Genomic DNA, 15190 nt, shown 5'->3' on the forward strand with positions numbered 1-15190 from the left:
TAAAGGAAATCAGAAATAAAAAAACGAATGCTAGTTGCAGTCATCATGTTGGAAAGGTTTTAGATTGCTTAGACTAAAAGGGAGAAGCTATAACAAGAAGCAGCTTCCCCCTTAGGCATCTAGAAGTTCATATTCTTCTGTGAGTGCCTGAAAGTCTGAACTGCCTTGATGAATGATATCACGAGACCTGACTTGTGACTTTCCTATTGAAAAGTTCTAGGATATCTCTCGTTCTCTCCTCAGCTGTTAAGCAAGTGTCATACCAGCTTAACTTCTGATAGTTTCTGAGAGAGCATTATCAGCATTCTGGCCATTGTATACCTCGTATGAGATTCAATCCCGGCCGTAGCTGCAACCCATCTCTCTCAATCCTCACAAAGCAGAGTGCTATATAGATTGAAACTACCTTTCAAAACTCTAGAGTATGCAAGAGCGTTTCAAGACTTTCTTGTTACATATCGTCTATACCGACGCAAAGGTGATAATGGGGCGAATAATAAACCACAGATTTGAATAAAGGCTGTTGATATCAGATAGGCAACCACCCAAGGCATTAACCGTATAGCCAAGCAGGATCACCTTATACCATTAATGTGACAAGTGTAATATCTATGCTTGTGGTGCATCAGGGTTGGAATAGATTCGAACTCCAGAATTGGACTCATTGTATTGTTTGTGTGAGAACTTCTGCGTCAGCTCTCTGCTGCATTTAGTGTCAAGCCAGTCTTTTGTTCAACAAGGTTTGAAAGCTTATCAGCGTCTGCTATCGCACAATACAATGCCTTGTCCAACAATCCGCCTGAATATTATTTATCCAGAGTTCAGTTATAACAAAGCGTCGTTGATGTTCCTAGGCTCTTTAATATGTTAGAGCACGTGTTCATATTCTCGAATTATCCGCACCAGGCAACTTGTAGCCAGCATTCCGTCAAATTTACATCTAGTTCTAGGCGCTTCAGTTTTTGAACTTACGGATATCAAACAGCCGGGTATTTAAGGAGGTTGGTATGGACGATACAATGGGCGTCATTGAGACCCATCCACTGCTGCACGCGCGCAATCACTCTCGTACAGACCGAAATTGTAATCCTCGGAACCAACTTCACGCGCGGCTGCTAAAGGCGAGATTGATGACTACATATGAAAACAATGGATCGACAATCCCTGATAAGACATGCCGAGCAACGAAAACCACCACTTGCCCTTCCACATCAAGTATGACTAGCCAGATGGATCGACCGCCCCATACACGTTACAGATATCGCAAGCAAAGGCGTGCCAGGTTTGCACCATCACAAAGATCGCTTGGGAGCACGAATCAATCTGACCAGAACGAGGGCGGACGATACTCCATCCGAAGATCTCAGCTTGGTGGAAAGGTCTCGTTTCACCTCGAATGACTGGATTGCATACTATCAGAGTCAGAAACTCCTGACGACGCTATATCCTCATCAGCGTGAACAGCGTGGCCTAGTGATTGACCGTGTCATGATAGCTATGATGAAAGGTCTATACGTTCTGTTAGGAGTCATGACTGTATCTTATGCATGTCTGTTGGCAGTGATCTTCTGGGCTAGGTATGGAAGTCTATGATCGCAAAACTGATGCCCTGCGTGTTCTAGAAACCAACACCAACGTCTATAGAATAAATGTTGCCAGATAAGATGGCAAGGTGGGTTCTCTAGGGGGAAAAGAGAGACATCCATCACCTTCCCCAACTCGGCAATTGATGAGACGTTGGGCGAATAATGCGAAATGTACGAAACATCAGAAATTGATTCATTAATTCAAAGACATCAAGAAAGACCTTTTTAAGCCTCATGTAACTTTAACTCATAGATCGGAGCCTGTTCTCTTCAACTCCAGAGCCGCACTTAATAGACTCTCTGGCCACCAACGATCTATGAGTTCGGGACTTCCTGTCTGATCCAAAGGTGTATTCGGGCTTAACGATCGTGACCCTGACAAATGAGGCCCCTTAATGGTTCCCACCAGCTTCATCAACTCTTGTATTCCAAGATCGCCAATCCACCAATTGTTCTCGAGTAGCATGAGAAGCACTAGCCAATGCGCAAATATCTCCGCAGCAACAAGCTGCTCTGAAGTGAGACCAGGCCTAGACTCTAGGTAGTCATCCTCGTGGCTTATGGGAGTAAACAACATATCATGTGACTCAACCGTGAGGTTCCTGTCTAAAATTGGATCGAGAAGATCTAGAAACTCGTCTGACACAGAGTTCAAGAATGAGAGAATGAGTTTCTCGAGCCCTCTGTGAGGAGATGCTCGGAGATGCGGATGTGTTATCAGCCAAGCGAGTATCCACGGCGAGGCGTCGGCGAGGTGGCCTTTTGGTGAGTCCTTGTGACACGCAGACGTGCATTCTGGGTTCGTCGTCTGGGCCGCCACCACTACATATGCTACTGTACTTTCCAACGCACTGGATGCGGCAATGCACGCAGCAGCCGAAGGTGACTCAATGGATCCTAAAACCGACATGACACGAGTTTGAAGCTTACTCATTGCTGCAGATGCTGTGGCGGATATAATGGGGTACAAGATGTGCGTGATTGGCGATAAGGCAGGGCGAGCTGTGACGGTTAGTTGAGGGGCCACACTAGATAACGAATGAAGGTTTCTCAGTGATTAAGACTTACGGTCAATGAAGGCCAGCAGGGAATCAAATGTATCTCCGGTGAGCAATTCGGGCTTTATATCCATCGGTGACCTATGATGATCTCTAAGCCCCCAGATCGCCGTTTTGACCATTCGGCAGAGGTAGATCCAGGACATTCCCGCGGTGTCCGTTGTAGTCAAGGCGCTTTTGCTATCAAACACCCTCCCAGATAGCCAAGTTTTTAGTCTGCGGAGCATAAAGCCATATGGGACCATGATGGCCGCATTCGCGAGCACAACGTCCAAGTTAGCACTCAGGTTGGTCTCAGCGATAGCTGCCCCAACTTCACGAATTGATTGTGCATGATGAGCGATAGCAGCTGCCGTGAAGTGTGCTACGCGTTCATAGTCCTCTTGTGGAGCAAAGTACGAGTCTGGATGGCTACCAGCTGAGATGATGTCCATACAGAGACACATAGACCCAAGAGCAAGGACTGAGTGCATCACTGTAGGTGACCTGATGGCCAATGTCGGCAATCCCAGTCGCCAGGCATATTGGCTTTCGGGTTCTAGGCCTGAGATGTGTGATGTGTGCTGGAGAAAGTGGGTGAAGAGGTCTGAGTCCTCCTGACTGAGATTAAGATGTGCTGCAGCTGGAGTGGAGATGGCACTGCCCTCAGTACTTGAAGTTAGTAGCCCTGTTGGAAGAGACAGAGAAGTCTCTCTGCTAACTGTGGAATTTGGAGAGTGCGCCCTCTCTTGAAAGCCACCAAATGTTGGTGATAGTGACGTAGTGGGATAGATACAAGGCTGATCTAGCTTCGTACATCTTTGACATCGTGGTTTGTTCTCGTCACACTATTGCCACTGTAAGTATGTCATCCGTCTTTGACGAATTATGAGGGATTGGTCGAACCTTAATCCGGCGGCGCTTACAGTCAGCGCATCCATTGCGCGACTTTCGATGTGCTCGACGAGGCCGGTAGTTTCCCATTCCTTCCAATACATCCCAGTCAATGTCTGGATCACAACCTTGCATAGAGTCTCGCTTGCAACAACTCATCGACTTCTTTGATCTAGTGCCTTGCCCCTTCCTCCTGGCTTCAACAAAGTCGTCTGCAAAGTTATATAACATTGTCATAGGGATCGCCGAACGGCAAATGAGTCAGAGTCCACCCCTATCCCGAATCGTAACAAACTAATAGTGTTGATAGGAATGGCTTACTCGACCTCGTGGTGTCCCTGCGTTGACGCTCGATAGGCTGGATATCGAAAGAATCGTACGAGTATCACTCTTGGAAAACTTCGAGAAGGTGCATAAGAAGGGATCACAGCTGCAGGATAAGTTTGATCAAGGCAGGACCTAAGTCTGTGTATGCATGTATATATTTATGTGTTCTATACCGTGATATACTATACCGTATAGTCGGGAAACTGGTGGGCATTCCTGAAGGAGCATTTGGAATAAAAAGTGGAACGCAGGGCACCAAGGTTCACTCAGCCCTGCAGATGGAGTCCTATCCTGGAGTGCCGAGTCCCCATCGTAGACCTAACCCGGACAAGCCGGTCGTGCTTAGTCTTCACACCTGATGTCTTCACAACGTTCCAGAATCCTTCTACTACGCTACTTATCTTAGCCTTTGGGTATCTAGACGCCGATTGAATACTAAGGCGAGGCAGCAGTAATATCTAGTTCCAAATATCTCAACACCAAGCCTTCTTCTATCGCGATGCCGGCAGCACTGCCACCCGGGAATATCTAGCGGGCTACGGGTTTAGTCAATCACGGCCGATGCAACGGTACTCCTGGGCATATCATGTCAATCACAACTTCTGTACGTGTCATTAGAAGCCAATAGCAATGGCTTAAGATCTCATCTCAGAACTCAACAGCATAGCGGAACCCTGACATCAAGATAGGGAATGTGGCTTGCTTGATGACACTCAAATATCAATTTTTGGAACGCGTTAGGAGGATTGTCATGGCGCCTCCACCTGGGCAACAAGAAGTAGCCTAGCCAAATGATCGCCAATTATTCATCCTGGCAGAATTGCGGAATCGACACACCGATGAAAGGCGTGGCCGGATTTTCAGCTGCGGCGCTTTACAGACCGGACATGCCATGCTCTCATGACGGAGGAGGAATTAGCGCGTACCCGGGGCGTATTCGCTTATCTCTACCGCACGCCGGTCACATCCGTTAGCCTCCGCCAAGCTACACTCTAATGTGAAGGAGCCTATCAAATACCGACATCAAAATAAGCGAATACGCAAGCTGACCCCCCCTGCTGGGCCTTTCAAATGCACGAGCAAGGCTGCTGATGACTTTACATCATCTCAACGATGTCCCATTAGGTCAACGCGATGAATCATGCCGGCCGAGAAGGATGATCGTACCTGAAGGATGAGATGAGTGCTCCTCAGCTTAGCTTACCCAGCACAATGGAACGGGATTGCATGTTAGAAGTAAGGTTAATTTCACCGCCGCATCTAATTTCACCGACAGTGGCTAAGTTATACGCTGTCCGCCCTGATGCCTATGTTGTTTTGCCCCAAACTTCAGAATGCTATGTAGATAAAAAGGTGAGTTCTTTGGTAGAATGAGGTCCTGATGAGCTGTCAGATTCATCAAGGATCCGCACTTCTTAATTCTCTCTTATGATCATCGAGAAAAGTCATGGCTTTTCGTGTTCTTTTTACTGCCTTGTTGGCTGCTCCGGGCATACTGGCTCAACTTCTCGAATTCAACGAGAGCACGACATGTACTCCAGATACCACTTGTCCGGGTGCTGCCACAGCTGGTTTTGCCTTTGAGACCTCCCAGCATGCCTATCCCAATTCTCCTTTCTATACCACGCCTTCCAGTTTCTCCAGAGATCTCGCGCCGGGCACAGTGCTCACACTTGAAGAAGGCACCGACTTGACGAATTATACGGTGCCTTCAGGTCTGACAATGTCTCGCATGCTGTATACAAGCACCAATCTCAATGGAACAGTCGTGCCTGTCTCAGCATACATCCTTTGGCCGGCAAGCTTTCCTCTGAGCACCCCTGAATGCAGCAATGCCAGCTCTTTGACGATGGTAGCCTGGGCCCACGGAATATCAGGTCTCTTCCCCGCATGTGGACCATCCAACTACAGAGCCCTGCAGTATCACTTTATGGTACCTTTTGCCCTCGCTCTGCAGGGCATGGTCGTAGTGGCCCCTGACTATGCCGGTCTTGGGCTCGGCTCTCTACCCAATGGCGAGCGAATTCTACATGCCTATGATGCCTCGCCCGCACAAGCCAATGATGTTGCAAACGCAATGATTGCTGCTCGGTCTGCATTCCCGAACCTACTCTCCACAGACACTCCCTTTGTCACAGCCGGACATTCCCAGGGAGGCGCCATAGCTTGGGCATTTGCCGAGCGGCAAGCGGTGCAACCCATACCTGGCTATAAGGGTACTGTGACTTTTGCGCCGCCCGTCGATGGTGTAAAGCTGATTGCCGATGGAAATGAAGCCTACGCCAACAACTCGACGGAGCCTTGGGTTTTGGCCGCAAGAAGCTTCATTCAACACTCGGTCATCGCCGGCGTTACTGCTGTGTATCCCGGTTTCAACTATACAGGCATGACGGCCAAGGTGTACGACCGGTTCCATAATGTGATGGCCAAAATCCAGGGCTGCCTGCCCACCGACAACATTGTCTTCAGTGACCTGCTCCCATCCGAATTGGGTGATCCGTCATGGACCAGTCACCCCACTGCTCTGGAGTTTCAGAAGAGAACCCGTGTGAGCGGCAAGAAAGTCGCAGGTCCATTTTTGATCATCGCTGGTAAGAAGGATGGAGCTGTTCCAGTGGCAACTGTCAAGGCTGCCGTGGATGACACCTGCGCAGTAAACGCCAACGGCACGGCGGCCATCGAATATGTCATGTATGAGGGCCAGGATCATTTCCCTGTAATTCAGGCAAGCCAGGTGTATTGGATGCAGTGGATCAAGGATCGTCTAGCTGGCAAATCACTCAGATCGAAGGTGTCTGAGGGTTCATGCACGAAGAGAACGGTGCAGGAATTCAGGACGGAATTCAACAAGCCATACACCCCACCGAATTGGCTTGTTACACAAGTCACTGATCCACGAGAGGTATGGAAATATACTCTGTAAGCTGTTGTGTAGTATTTGCTACGACAAAAGTATGGAGATTATGTTAGCTCAATCTACTCACTGAAACAAACCTTCAAGATGCGAAACAAGTGCAATTTCATAAATAATTGAAGGACTACAACATTACACGTAATTATACCTGTGGACCCGGAACAGCGATCTGAATCATTATACGCTCCTTGGTACGCAGCGTACCGTACGCTGCTTATGGAAGACAGCCATTTTGAACCAAATCGGATTATAATATGCCAGCTTCTTTTCTCTTTTATGTTTTTACGGTAGCGAGTTCACCGACATCCTAGGTAGCGGCCTCGCAGGACTTGAGCCCACTGCGGTCTTATTCACACTCAGACGGGCGTCTCCCGGAATATGGAAATCTATATCGACCTCTCAGAAGACTTCGCCCGGAAGCCAGCTGTTGGGTAACATGAACCAGCACGAACACCTATAGTACATCTATATGCGGACTGGCAACAAATAAGTGTGATTTCACAGGCCCAGATTTCACAGGCCCAGTATATGTATTCATTAGGAATTCCGGATTAATTCAGTAGCGTGACCCCGTTGGTCCCAAGTTCGACCTGACATCCCCACTGTTTGCTAATGCCATTTGTTTGAAGGGCTATGGGTTACGTGCAAGCATATAAATATGTCATCCACTCCGTCCGAAGCAGATCAAACAAGCCGAAATGCCTCCAGCTTGACCCCCCTTTCTCTTAAAGCCGCCGGGGTCATCCTAGGATCTGAATCCATCAACTGCTTCGTCACTTTATTTCTAAACTCTTGGAGCACAGACCCATCGTCATTCATACCCTGCTTCTCAGTCTTCTCCCAGTCCTGAGGCATGGCCGGCAATCTCGGGTCATCCCGCGTTACGTCCTGTGTGATGCTGTTGAAGAATAAGAACATAGACGACTGCCTAGGCTTTTCCATCCTGATCGCCCAAGACTCTGGGAAGCCGCCGAGCCATGGCTCGGACTCCATCATTCCGTGAATGTAGCAGGGCCCGACAACTGTGTATTCTCGTAACGTTCCTGCCGGGTGAAGCAACATAGGGTATTTATTTCCGAGCATCATGCAAATGATGTCGTCTGGGTTGACTCCTGCTGGTGCCAGGCCCAGGTAACCGTCATGGGTGGTAATGATAACCATACCGATCAAGTTTGCAATGTAAATACTGTTGATGAGCTCAAGCATATGCGCGTCCGAACCGGAGCACGCGCTAGTGTAAGCCTCCTTCATTTCGTCAAGTGCCGGATAGATCGACCTTTCGGTGTAACGGTCTCTCGTATGTCCTTTGCAGAGGACCTCGAGGAATGCTTCCAGCACTGAACAACCCGTGATGTATTTGCCATTGGCGAGATCGGGGGGTTCGGCTTGGCGGATGCCGTGGAGAATGTGCAGGGCGTCGCCGGATGATATGGCGGTACTAGTAGATAAAACTGTACCGCCCTTCAAGCCCGTCACCTCTAGAATTCTAGGCGCCAGGTATTGAGCCTCCGCTGGCACGTGTGCTGAGGTGGTAATACGGCCGCAGCCTAGCCTCGATCCCGAAGACGGAGTAGTCCAGTTCGGGACCCAGGATGGTGCGCCGTCCAGTCTGTCGTCGATGCGGCAATATACGAGCATATCAAGACGTTTTGAATACTCAAGATTTGCCAAAACTGCGTTCATATATACATCCGCGACAGGCAACCTGTAATCGATTAAGATCCGGCCGGCTAAGGCCGGCGGGATTAGAGCCAACAACCCGTAGACCTTATCGCGTGGGTCGGTGCATTTTCGGTCCTTAGACCAGGCGAGAAGCTGTCGCAACGCCGTCGACTCGACAGCTTGAAGCCCGTCATTGTACCCGAGCAGAAGTTGCCGAAGCTTTGGCGGTGCCGCCTGTTTTACCGACAGCACAAGGATGGCCTTCCGAAGTTTATGCCATGGCGCTGAAATATGCCCGCACTGAACGATGGCTCGCGAGTTAGACAGTAACGCTTCTTGGAGAACCCATACTCTTCTGAACCAGGGCAGATCCAAGAGTTTCGTCAAACTACCCCATGATTTCTTGTCGTATGATAGCTCTTCTCCTACGTCCGACCAGCCCTTTTGTTCCGCGTCTGGACTATCACAATATGTATGGTTCGTGGTATACTCAACCTGATCGCCAAAATACTCTAGCCTAGATAGCGTCTCTGCGCTATTGTCTGTCTGGGAATCCTCACCAAGCCAAATGAGAGTCCGATACGAAAGACCGTAGATGCTCCTCATGCGTTTCAACTGGTGGTTACGTTCGTCTACGTCCGCTTGATTGATGCAAACGGCGTCGACCCACATAGTGCGAGTCCTGTCCGCGTACCGGAGATGCCTGAGGGTCGTGGCGAGATTGACTCCTAGCTTTATTGTTCTGTCCCGGGCTCTAGGATCACGGGACTTAACTATGGCCGTGACATGAGATGTGGCATCGCCCCATGTGTAGGAAAGGGCCTCGAATTGCGGCTCATATTCCGGCTCCTCGGCTGTCCATTCATAAGAACTCTTATTGATTGTCGGATCAGGGTGCTCCCACGTATCCATAAGGCTCGTGGATCCCCAGGGCAGGAATATGTAGCGCCCCGTAAGGGTCTTTCTGACAGTCCAGCCCTGCGGTAGCGTCTTCTGCAGGTCCTCGATTGGCATCCTCGTATCATGGTTCACGATTTTAGGCTCTCGGAGGAAGGTATGAATGATTTTGAACGCAATCGGCTCCGTCTCGGTGCCTGGCTCGAGAATCATCAGACGAATTTCTTGTTCTGCATGATTCAGTTTCATGTACACGTATGGCTCCATGTTGGGTTTTATTCATTTGGCTAACCTAGCTGTTTATTCTGTAGCGTAAGTATGGAAGGTCGAAACCAATCGGTGTTTGGCAGTGTCGATAAGAATGCTAAAGTAAAGAAGGTGTATTTGTCGAGATTGAGAACTTGCGGCGCGAGCCTTTCCGGCTCCTCCATAAGCTTCCACTGATGACAGAAGCCTGTGCTAAGGCCAACTGGATGGGAGATAATCGAATCAAGGATGATAGGTGAATGGCCCTCAGTTCGGCAGCCTTGCACTGCGTCTTGGGGGGTGACTGCATGCGGAGTGCGCATCAGCTGGGCGAATAAGAAGCGATCGGGCACAGCCATAATTGGCTCCGGATACAAACAGGGCTAACCCAACCAATCCAAAGGCATGGCTGCCTCAAGATGCACATCGACCGGGCAGAAGGAAGGTTAACAAATGCTACCTTGCGCCATGAATCTCCAGATAGAAACGGGGTTGACTTAGCCTTCTCGTCTGTCTAGTTTCGAGCATCAAATTGCCGAAGAACACGGGGCCAAAAGGCTTGTTAATAACATCACTGACTAATGCGACCCATCTTGTAGTGACTACTGGCAAAATCCCAGACATATTATTCGTTTGCTTTATCGAATCTTAGTTAATAAAGTCCCCGATGTAGTTCTTCGTAATTTCCTAGCAGTTCATGAACTGTGTAGGACTGGGACCACCAAAAATATGATATGCCTAGTTCGTAAACACAAATATCGATTCGTGTCCAAGTATCGAAAGAACGCTTCTCTGCTGGCTGGCAAGCTGTATGTAGCATAACACTCATTGATTGTGGCAATCTCTTCAGCCATAGATTCTGGTTGGCGCTTCCGCTGATAGGCGAAGAGATTGAAAGCCACCTGACAGCGGATCCTCTGCATAGAATGCTGAGTCTCCTGTAGCGTGTGTCAAGTGACAATAAATTCGTGTTCATAATAGCCAATAGTGTGCAACTACTTACTAGTGTTTTTTGCCTGCGAGTCTATCAAGAGGGGATTGATTCCCTCGAGCTGGGGTGTCTCTAGCTGTGTTGTGAAAAACATCTACGTCAGCTTTAGCAATTAGCTCATCGAACTGAGTCTTCTCCCCAGTAGGGATTCCTTTATCTTTGTGTGTTGCAACGAGTCGATAACCATGGTAGAGATTGTAGAGTCCGGAAAAAGACGAAAACTCGGGATGAGACTCGGGTTTTATGATTTGAGAGACGAGAGAGTAAATAAGCCGAAGTATCGCGACCTTTATGATCTTTGCTTCCAAAAACCTTTCTACAAAAAGGACCTCGAAACAACCACAATGAACACATTGTCCGAGCTGCTTAACTACTAAACCTGGCTTTCTTCCAGCAGTAATAGACTATTTAAGTGGCTGCGAAGGGAACAAGTGAACGCCATTCTTTGATGAGTTCTGTCCCGTGATTGTGTGAACTTTTTTTCTTTTTCAAAGGTTACGAGGTTTTGCAGTGAGGATGTCAACATTTGAACCAGAGAGAGCTTCTTATCGGACTAGGGAAGCTCTTATCCGCCTGCAGCAAAGCTTAATATTAGCGCGATCCATTGATGGCGTCGGCACAAGCTGTGTCATTTAATCAAGTGCCTGTGGGCCTTCCCCCACACTTGTCGCAAACCCACGCGATTCTCTAACTCTGCCGCATTTCAGGCTGTTTTCAAAGTTGCCGGCTTTCAATGATGCGGGTGCATGAGCTGTCCGACCAGAATATGCTGTCATTATCTTCACCAAAGCCCTCGCTGCAAAAGCCCTTCCTCGACAATGGCTTCTAATTCTTCGCTGGCGACAATGAAGGCGATCAAGCGCGAGGCGCCTGACGACGAGCCCATGATTGTCGAAAACCCCATGAAACGGCGAGCTGTCGAATCCCACGATACTCCACAGATCAACGGCGCGATCCCGTCGCATAGGCCGGCACTCGTTACAGAGGATCAGTTGCGCGGAAAGTCATCAGATGAGCTGGTTCAGGTGGTACTGCAGTTGCAGTCGAGCTACTCAGAGCAGGTCGCAGATCTCAAAGGGCAGTATGCGACACTTAGCAGCCAGCTGAACGACTTGAAAGCTACTCTAGCAGCCTTCTTCACAGCCAATCTAGCCGCACTTCAATCCCTCTCAAAAGTAAGTTATGAGGTGGAAATGGGATCTGTGGCGATCACCGTAACGCTAACAGGACGTGAACCAGACTTCAATTAACGAAGTTGCTCAGATCCCTCACGCTGGCCCAGAGCAGACTCGTCCAGCAAACCCACAACCTCGCCCTACAATCTCTCACTCACCTCGGCAATCGTTTCGATCGTTATCAGTCTCAAACCTCGCGAATGCATCACAAAAGGTTGCGACGAGTCTTCCAATGCCCACCCCACCCGGCGGACTCCCCATGCCAGGGCTGACTTCCAGACTCGACCATGACCAGCAAGCTGAAATGACGATGTCGCCCTCACCTGCGTTCAGCACGCCAGCTTCCGTCACTGCTGCCTCATCCTTCTCCGCCATTAATCAGGCTCCAGCTACAGGCTCACAGCCTTCCTTGCCAGCAGTAACACAGCCAACCGGCGACGGACCACCCATTGTAGAGTGCACGACCTTTAATACAGTTAAAGAAATCTGGCAGGAATACCGCTACGGCGTGCCGGATCAACCGGCTGCTATCGAGACTTTGGATGCTACATGGGGCCCGCGCTGGCGGCCGGAGGCCAAGATTCGGACGTGGTACAGCCGGCGGAAGCTTGTATACGACAAGATCAAGGAGCTGATTGCAGATGGGATCGATGAGGCCACTGCTGTTCAGGAAGTCGAGGCGATGCGCCGAGGGCGGACCATTAATTGGCTCATGCGACTGCTTCAGGAGGATCGCAAGGACACACGGGCAAGCTGGAAGGCGGCAGCAGCGGCCGCCACTGCTGCCGCGCAGGTGGTGCATTCGAGACCTTCACTAGAGTCTCCAAGTCCGGCGGCGCCCGGAATCTCTTTTCAACGTACAAGCCTCTAGATTTGTCTGATTACTGTTCAATGATACCCCTGTTCATATGCGTTGACGTGCTCTTAATTAAGTTCAATAATTTGAGGAGGGCTGTGTTGATATTGTGTCGATACTATGTACCTAAGGGCATGAAAAATAATTAGGTATTTTGCTAAGACCCTAGCATGTCAACATATTTCCATCCCTATAATTAAGGGTTATTGAAAGTCGGCTGAGTCTAAAAAATCGTGGTGGCACTCGGCGACCGATTATACGCTCCATATAGACGTCACGCGTTGTCTCGCTATGAAGAGACGCCATGTTATCAGTAGTACGAGCATATCTGTGCTAATTTCAACGTAGATAATAGGAGGGATTCGTTGGACAAATGATGATTTGGGCCATATCTATGCCAGATGGCACAAGCTATAACACGGGATAACCAGGAGCCCCCTAATATTCCCAGTTCACGCCATGATAATGGCCTTTCAGTGACACAGACGACCCCTGGATATTCTTGTAGCTGCCTATACGATGACAGAGAAGGGGTTCTCTTCCGTTGCGATTGAAAGACTCTGGTGGCATCACTCCAAGCAATGCTCGCATCAGTCAGTCTTGACTCCGAGTCAACTAGTCCAGCTCACACCGTGATACCCGTCAAACCCAAGTTATGAAAGAATGTTACCAAATCTTGAGCGGAATGAACCTCATCGATCAAACCGGTGCATGAATTAAGCACCAAAAAGTCGGTGCCATCATATGTAACGGTGTCGCCCTGTTCAAAGTACTGACAAAGTCCACACGTGTTAGCAGAAATTGAGGAATACGATTGGCTTCCAAAGATGAAGGATTGGCGGCTACACATACGTTGGCACTAAGGTGAAGTTCGCACCGACAACACCATACATAATCCAACGTATAGCAACGTTTAGATCCTGGCTTGCGGATTTGTACAGGTCAAATCCATACTCGTCCCAGCCGGTACGTGAGCGTTCGATAAAGCCGAGGAAATCCTGAGAGGTATGGACGGAGAGGCTGTCACTGCCGTTGCCTGTGCTAGAAGGAAAACGATCGCCGAAGAGTGTAACATCCGGAGAGAGTGTCGAGTCAGTGAGATTGTAGTTGCCGGACCAGATACTGAGGTAGTTGTCGATGATCTGGTTGTAGTGTTCAGTGGTTGTGACGTCCGGCTTGCAATCGCATGTAGCCGTGACGGCAGAATACAAGGAGAAGAGGCCAACAGTAACTTGAGAGAGAGTAAGATGCATGATTGTAGAAAATAAGTATGGGACTTACCGTGTTCATCTCGTCACGTTTCCCATAAGCGGGATAGTGTACTATTTTGCGAAAACAGAGCAAAAGTATAGAGTTCCGGAAGAAGAGGCTCTTCTGGCAGAATGCTTACAAAAGCCCGAGTGTGCTACAATCCGTAGGTTTCTAAGCAGTATGCATTCAAAAAGCATATGACTAAGATTTCTACCCATATGACTGAAGATGATTGAGCTTTTCAAAAGGGTAGAGCTAAGATGGGATTTGGCCATTCCACATCATCATCTGGGCATCCAAGTGTAGAAGACTCGATAAATACATAGGAGAATCTGAAGTTCTGCTAATCTGTTCGAACCATGAAATTGAGCGAGAGGTTATAGGTCCTTAATGTGATGCAATGGGCGCGATGGTCAAATAGTATAGATCAAAACGTTTCGCCTCCGTGAAAATGAGTTTCGCTGTGCGGGAATTATGCCCCGTATGTCTATTGAGATGATGGTCCTTGGGTCTTCTCACTTCTCGCTACATGATATTCAAACGGCAAAGGCAATAGGTATAGATGAAAAAGAAAAATAGGCGGCGACAAGTCGGTAAGCCGGAATGGGCCTCGGTGCCTTCACCGACTGCTGCATGACCAAACTCTCCGATGTAAGGCTAGCAATTGTCTTCAGCAAATATTTCCGTCTCTATCTGTCCATTCTAGATAGCAGAAAGGAATCAAGCATGGCGATCACCTGCAGTCTTATGCATAGCTTAACGCAAGGCAACATGACCAACGGCGAAAACGGGCAAGAGACTGCTTGCAAGTCCGCTCCTACTGCGACTGGAGCGGCGTTATAATGGCGGCGATTAAGTATGGTCGGTACGTGGTAGGATACGATACGCCTATGGTAATTCGTAAAGCTCCACCAAAGGACGGCACCAACGGTCGTTAAACCCTGTCGTCAAGTGTGTTAGTGCCGCGAGGTCCGGGATTGGCTAGATTGATTCTTGTTTGTCTGACCAAAGCCCACGGGCAACGGTGAGACTCGTTGGCCCTCAAAATGGTAAGCACAGCCCGGAAGGGGGGCTTTGCTACTCCTTTAGGGGATGAAACAAGCTGGTGTTTGTGTCGCTTTGATGCAATTTCTGCAATTCATCAAGAATTGAAATCTTAGTAAATATCACCGCCGTCTGGCAAGTTGAACCGAAGAAAATGACGGCTTGGCTCCTTGTTACCTTCGTGCTAGTCGGAGGCCTGGTATGGCTTTCTCGAAGTGCATACCCTCGAGCTCTCCCAGGTGTTCCTTACAAACCGGAGTCAGCCAAGCGACTACTAGGAGATCTTCCCGATATTTTGACTTATCGACGG

The 15190-nt window shown here is 48.9% G+C and overlaps 1 protein-coding gene across 1 annotated transcript; it reads left to right on the forward strand.

The window, feature by feature from the left end:
• Positions 1-5774: 5774 nt before the first annotated feature.
• On the forward strand, positions 5775-6767 carry UCRPA7_5248 (putative secretory protein; the record flags this gene model as incomplete). The annotated part of the gene is made up of 1 exon (XM_007917795.1): positions 5775-6767. One exon carries the CDS (start codon positions 5775-5777, stop codon positions 6765-6767), a length of 993 nt encoding a protein of 330 aa, XP_007915986.1.
• Between the last annotated feature and the right edge of the window lie 8423 nt (positions 6768-15190).

The sequence above is a fragment of the Phaeoacremonium minimum genome, assembly GCF_000392275.1.
Source record: "Phaeoacremonium minimum UCRPA7 unplaced genomic scaffold PA7_03_scaffold_408, whole genome shotgun sequence".
NCBI lineage: Eukaryota > Fungi > Ascomycota > Sordariomycetes > Togniniales > Togniniaceae > Phaeoacremonium > Phaeoacremonium minimum.